Consider the following 7,007-nt stretch of genomic DNA (forward strand, 5'->3'; position numbering starts at 1 on the left):
CCTCAAAGTTAACATGCATATTAAGATTACCTCAGCTTTCTAAGCATGTGTGGCCTTGTCTAAGCAATAATATTTTTATCCGGTGCCAAAATGAATGAGTCCAGTGAAGGCGCCTGCTTGATTTCAATAGGCAGGGAGTTCCAAAGATGAGGTGCTGCCACACTTAGGGCCTTCCCTTCCCAGTTGCTGCCGCTCAGGCATCCTTGAAGCCCTCCATGCTCTGAGACCAAAGAGCACCTCCCCCAATATCAGCTGGTGCAAATATTGATATTGATGGAAAGCCCTCCCTGCGGATGTGCGTCTCTCTCACCCATGTCTGGAGGAATTTTAAAACACTTCTGTTCACACAGACTTTTGATGGCTGAAATACAGTTATTGGCGACTGTGAAAAAAGTAGCTGTGAGATGCAATTGCTTTTGTTTTACACTTTTTGTATAGTGTTTGTTGCCTTTTAGGAGGATAGAAATCAATGATCTCTAATAGTTATCCACCCCAGAGAATTAATCTGATTTGGTGTTGCTAGTTTGTTCTGTATAATTTTATGATATTTTAATGATTTTATTGTACACTGCCATGGTAGTCTTTTAATGAGCTGGTGGTTAATAAATACTCATAATAAACAATAAAATCCCTTTTAAAAAATGATCCCATTCTTTGAGGTTTCAAAACAGCACTGGTACTTGAAAACAATTGCTGAGGCCAAAATATTTTCTTTGTGCTATGAATGCATCATGGAATTAATGTGGTTACTAAGGCTAAATCTAGACAGACGGGTTCAATTGCACCTGCTGAGCTGCCACCTTGGGATGCCTCAGTACATTCTCTCCCTTTCTGAGCACTTGCACAGGATCCTTCACCTCTCCAAGCAGTTAACCCCTTTGTTCCCACAGCTGAGAAAGCAGATGGTGTTTATGCAGCAATTCATGTAGCCCAAGAAGAAGAGTTTTCTACATCTGAGGACTACAGAGTCCTCTATGATTACACAGCCCAGGTAAGCATCAAATCCCCCCAGGTGCATAGAGCAGGGGTCAGCAAACTTACTGCACCTCGGGACAGTGTCTCCAGCGCTGATCGCGCTACGGGCCAGAGGGCTGGAGGGTGGGGGACCACGCTATTTCCGGCGCACTTCCGGGTTGGAGGAGCACCGAAAATAGCTTGTGCGCATGCGCAAGCATTATTTCCGGTGCTCCTCCAACCCAGAAGTGGGCCGGATAAATGAGTCCCTCGGGCATTATCCTTCCCTTAGTTTGGGGACCCCTGGCATAGAATCTGCTTAAACAAAATCAATATCAATCTGAACACAAACTCCAGGAGGTGTTCCACAGGGCGGGTGCCACTACCAAGAAGGCCCTCTGCCTGGTTTCCTGTAACCTCACTTCTCACAGGAGGGAACCGCCAGAAGGCCCTCAGAGCTGGACCTCAGCGTCCGGGCAGAATGTTGGGGGTGGAGACGCTCCTTCAGGTATACTGAACCAAGGGCGTTTAGGGCTTTCAAGGTCAGCACCAACACTTTGAATTGTGCTCGGAAACGTACTGGGAGCTAGTGTAGGCCTTGAAGAAAAATCAGTGACAGGAGACATCAGCTGAAGCCCAGGAGCACAGCAGAAGAACCTCGAGATCCCTAACTCCACACTCCAAGGCAAAGAGCCTGCGGGTAGGATTTCCTAAAGCCCCACTGCTATCAGAGCTGGTTCCTGGGCAAAGTGACAAGCCCCTGGCCTCACAGGGTGGCTGGGAGCAGGGCTGTTGGGTCCTGCTGCTGCTGCTGCTGCTGCTGTTCTCCACAATGCTGCAGATGGTCTTCATGTTGGGAAGTTGAATGGCAGCTCCATCAGCTGCTAGAGCTCCAGGTAAGGAAACGCTTTGTGGGCGCCAAAGTCACTAGTCAGCAATGAGCTCCGTCTGGGCGCCTGGTACCCAGAGCAGCTTTGGCTGCTGTGTATGTTCACAATTTGATTTGGGTCACGGTAACCAGGTTATAGAGTTTAGCATACATTAACGAAAAGGAAGGCCATCACCTGATTAAAGAAATGTGTTGATCTATCAACTAAGTTATAATTAATTGGTCAGTCAGTCACTTAATTTTGCTTAAGGTTGTGCTTGTTACTAAAATTAACATTCTGAAAAAGGGGGAAGAGGCTGGAGGGGCTCCTTGGCCCTTTATGGTATGCAGGGCCGGGGGGGGGGGGCACTTCAAGGCCACAGGCTGATTGTGGCCCTCCAGGTCTCTTTACCTGGCCCTCCAAACTCTTCCCAGGCAACACTCCACTTCCCAGCCACTAGCTCTGCTTCAAACCTGGAATGTTTTTGCCTGGCATGAATGTGTCCTTGATATCCGATAACCTCCCTTGCTTGTCTGGAGTGTGTGTGTGCAGAAGCCTGTCTAATGTGCAAAGGAAAACTTTAGTCTTGTTACTCCACCCACTTTTGCCTCTGGCTGAGCAAGGTTGCCCACCCATCAGAGCACCTGTAGCAGCACCTGGGTGGGACTGGGCAGCTCCACTCCCATCTATATAGGTGTGGGGAAAGCATGGACCAACAGCAGCAAAATGCTGTCTCCACCTGAACAACAAGGGAGTCAGGCAGAAGGGATCTGGCCTAGCCTTCTAGCTGGGATGGTGATGGAGAAGCCTGGGACCTTCCAGCTGCTGCTGGAGCAAACCTCTCTTCAGTCCTCCATTTGCTCTCTTTTTCTAGAATGAGGATGAACTGGATATCCAAGCAGGTGATGTCATCTCCATCATCGAAGTAGGCGATGATGGCTGGTGGACTGCAGAAAAGAACGGAAAGCAAGGATTTGTGCCTGGGTCTTATCTGGAAAAACTTTGATGAGAGGAGCAACCTGGAGTGTTTGGATTTTCCCTTCTCCAACCCCCCCCCTCCAGATATGCCTTTTAATAATCTTTGTGAATGTCATTAAATGAAGAGCTATGGGTCTACACTTAAATTTAACAGATTGCTGCCTAGTGTCCCATGCTGCTAAAAACAAAACAGCACAGCTACAAGATACACCCCTATCTATTTTAGCAGGCTTTGGTAACTTGCAGTCTTCCTGCTGCTGCTGAACTGCAACCACTGGTTGGGTGTGATTGGAGTTGGGGGCGGCGCAGGTTAGCAACCCCAGGTTTATGATTTCTAAGATGATGGCCTTATAAGGAACCCACAGAGGACCTCTCTAAAAGACCCTTTTGTTGCAACGTAGCCCAACTGGGCTGCATCGCAGCCATTTCAAGTGCCACTCTGGAGGGATGTCTTGGTGCTGGTGTCGTTCCTCTTCTCTCCAGCGGACGGAACCCAAAGCACATAGATCAAACCAGCCCCTTCCTGGCTCTGCAGTTGCCCCCTGGAAATGAAGGTGGGGGAGCTGTCATTGGAGCTGCACTCAGCAATCATTCAAATTCTCAGCTGCCTGGGATCAAAAGCTCCTTTGGAGGGGGATGAAATGCACTTGCAGTTGTTCCACTGGGGTGCTAACACTGGTTTCTGCCGCAGCTTGAGTTTAGGGTACCAGCAGCTGAGAATTTGAATACAGTGGTACCTTGGTTTTTGAATGTAATCCATTCTGGAAGACCGTTCAAGTTCTGAAACATTTGAAAACCAAAAACTCAACAGCTGACAGCTAGGCCTCAGGATCTTGCACTCAGTGGAAGCCGTGTGGCATGTTGAATTTCCGAAGCATCTACTTCCCGGTTTATGGCATTCGAAAACCAAAATTTTAGTCAACGAAGATGTTTGAAAGCCGAGGTACCACTGTACAAGTGGCAAGCAGCAAGTGGAAGGCCTGAGAAATACTCCCATGACCTGTTCCAGGGACCCCTCTTGCAATGACACGCCAGACCGTTTCTTTCATTAGATAGAAACCCATCCTGTAAATTCTTTCAACTTGCGGATTCCTGCAGGTGTCCTAAGGCTACTGACGTACTCATCTCCCAATGGAAGCCAACTATGTATGCGCACCCTGAAGTCTCATGCCCTCCACAAATTTGCTCACGCGTTGGATAGACTGAGCAAGGGCCTTTTTGAGCCCCTTCTGAGTCATCCACACCAAACTATGCCAGCATTTATTTGCCGCCCAGTTGCACTGCATGGAGCTACACGGAGAGAGTTCAGAAACAAGTCACCTGGGAACTCAGTCCAGCTTTGCTCTGGAGGCACAGTTTGCTTGCTTTGGGAGGGAGGCGGGAGAGCATCTCCTGTGCTTTGGGGTTGACTCTAAAGGTATAGAAAGGAAGCAGGTGCCTTTAATAAATGAAAAAGGAAGGAGACAAGAATGGTCTTGTAACCTGACAGGGTTGTGTGAGACGGCAAGTGATGTGAATACTAAGAGTAATTTAATATATGTTTTAAACAAAAAAGTCAATGAATTTTCCGTGTTTCACTGATGAAAGTTATGTTACAAGTAAAACATTAACGATGTTATATTTTTAAAAATGTAGTCTAAAGTATTTAATTGCAGACATATCATTTAACAGCATATCCAAAAGTTTTAAAATAATAAAAAATAGATTGCAATGAGCAGAATGGTGTAATTTTCTGTTAAGCTCTCTTAGCTTGTCATTTTACAGACTGAGAGTTTGGACAAGACTTTTTGCTGTTCCAAGACCACCTAATACTACTATAGCTGACTAATTTCCCATTGCTAAATTACCACACCACATCCAATTCATGCAAACCATGTATCATGTGTCTTTCAGCTACATTTATCTCTTGTCCATCCAAAGATAGCTGCACAATGCCAAGTGCTCAAATCAGAGGAACAGAAATGTTAGGAGTAACAGGGGCTTCCTTCTCCCTAACGCCGTCTTCAGATTAACGTGTGGAGCTGCACCTTAAGAGTGGCAGGCCCCACAGCTCAAACCATAACCCTCTGGCCAGAGAAAACACACTTTTGTGGGCACCTTTAAGCCTAGACAAGTTTATCATGGCATATTCTGTGAACCGCCCTGAGACCCCTGGGTATAGGGCGGTATATAAATTCAATGAATGATAATAATCTTATGAAGTGGCTAATCTTCAAGATGTCACAAGGCTGTTGCTTTTGCTGCAACAGACTAACATAGCTCCCTCTCTAGTCCCACTAGTCCCAGGGCTAGACAAGTGGTCATGTATTGAATGATGTTCTTCCCCTACATTCCTTGTCCAGATCACTTCATAACTGCTGGCATTGCACAATAGTGGAAGATCACACCTGAAGCACTTTTTGTATATATGTTTTGCAGGAAATTCCAATGACTACATTTCTTCCTCTTCCCGCAGAATTCCATTAGCAGGCATTATAGAAAACCTTATTAAAATGTTAAGAGTCAATTTTTCTCCTATTTTCTTCTTCCTCGGGTGAGTTTGTCACTGTCTTCACTTGCAGTTATGGATAAATCTTTTAAGATACATGCACCTCAACTACTGCTCTTTCAATAGAAAAGGACATGAAAATAGGCTTATTTCCTTTGAAATAACGTGGGTGTTCATTAGCTGATGAGCTTGGAAAATAAGGCCTGTCACTGGTGCAGCTTAATCCCTACTTCAGTCAAAACAAAAGCGTCTGGTGATGGTTTCTTTGCAGCTGGACCCAGAGGAAAGCTGGTTCATTTGGCTCCCTTGTCAGGATTTGTAATTTGATTTGACGGATGGTGTACAGGGGAGGTGCTGTATGACAAAAGGCTTGTGCTCAGGGTGACTTCAACCAGTGGCATTCAGGAAGGGGGGGGTTTGGCTGCAGGGAGCAGACAGAGGCCAGTGGAGGAGCTGCTTGGGAAAGTGGTGATCTTTCACCCTTCTCCCAGCCAGAAGTGGGATCAGACAATGGGGCTGGGAGGTGTGAGAAAAGTGTTGCCTCTGAATGGAAAATGGCAGGTGCCTCAGATCTCGGCACTGCAAGTGACACTAAATGGCCACTGTAGGCTTAGGATATTCAATACTAAGCTGAGCAAGGAGGCGGGGGGGGGGCAAAATGTGGGACCCAAGCGGCACTCAAGAAAGGGACTGCCTTTGATCTATACTTGCTCAGAGCTGGCTTCTCCTTGAAACTCATTGCTGTTAGGAGTTCCACATTCCAGATGCTGGGGCGTATTTCTTAATCTATTTATTTGAATGTGTAAACCCACCAATTGCTACAGGCTCAGGGAGGACAGATTAACCCCAAGTGTTTTGGGAAAAAAAATAAGCAATTAAGTCGTTATCAAAAATCCCTTCACATCTTCCAATCTGATAATGTGTGCCAGCAATACCCTGCTGCTGTTTATATACAATCAGTTGCAGGGGAATAAACGGACACAAATCAGACATTAAAAATGTTAACACTCAAAATAGTGGGAGCATTTCAGTCTTGTTGGACATTCAGTAACAGAATTGGAAGTTGCTATGCTTTCGCTGCCAAGTATCAAAAGTGGGACTCCAGAAAGAAGCTGCAGAATTCGAATTCTTATGAAGACACCATCCTGATACGTTCTGGGGCTAAATGGAGTCTGGTAGGGACTAGAACAGTTCTTGCTTTGCCTATTCACTACCGCTGCAATCTTCTGCCCCTTTCAGTTGACTGTGTTTACTTGCCTGTAGCTCCTGGGCCTCACTTTGCAATAGCAACCCCCATGCTCTACACCTCTCTAAAAAGAGAGAGGCACCTGCCAATCGGAGGTAACACTTCAGGCTGAAGTAGACTCTGGCCTACGAAAACTTATGCTACCATAATATTTGGACTGAAAAAATGTGGAAAGGTGAAGGATTGATAGACCACAGCCTGTTTGCTGCAGCCAGATAGACTGTTGTGTCGAACACCCCAAAAAGCACCACCGGTCTGTTACAAATGCTTAATTATGGCTACACATCAGAGAGGAGGAGTTTCTTTCCGTCTATCCACAGCCGCGTTCCCTCGGGGGATCCTGTCCAGGGGCCACACGCTGGTGGAGGATGTGGCTGGGGGGAGCACGGGGTGTGTGTGTGTGTGTGGACCAGAGCACAAAGCAGAACAGCCCACCCCTCTTCCCCAGAGGCTGCAGGGGGAGGGAGGTTTG

At 46.6% G+C, this 7,007-nt stretch overlaps 1 protein-coding gene across 2 annotated transcripts in view; it reads left to right on the forward strand.

The window, feature by feature from the left end:
* PSTPIP1 (proline-serine-threonine phosphatase interacting protein 1) overlaps positions 1 to 6,160 on the forward strand; it is a 50,698-nt gene extending 44,538 nt beyond the window's left edge. For both annotated transcript variants that reach the window (XM_079991693.1, XM_079991694.1), the window contains exons 14-15: positions 891 to 991; positions 2,698 to 6,160. In XM_079991693.1, coding sequence (XP_079847819.1) covers positions 891 to 991; positions 2,698 to 2,829 — 233 coding nt within the window. In that variant the 3' untranslated portion in view covers positions 2,830 to 6,160. The remainder of the gene's footprint in view (positions 1 to 890; positions 992 to 2,697) is intronic.
* The last annotated feature ends 847 nt before the right edge of the window (positions 6,161 to 7,007 follow it).

This window comes from Podarcis cretensis (assembly GCF_951804945.1).
Source record: "Podarcis cretensis genome assembly, chromosome: 9".
Classification (NCBI taxonomy): Eukaryota; Metazoa; Chordata; class Lepidosauria; order Squamata; family Lacertidae; genus Podarcis; species Podarcis cretensis.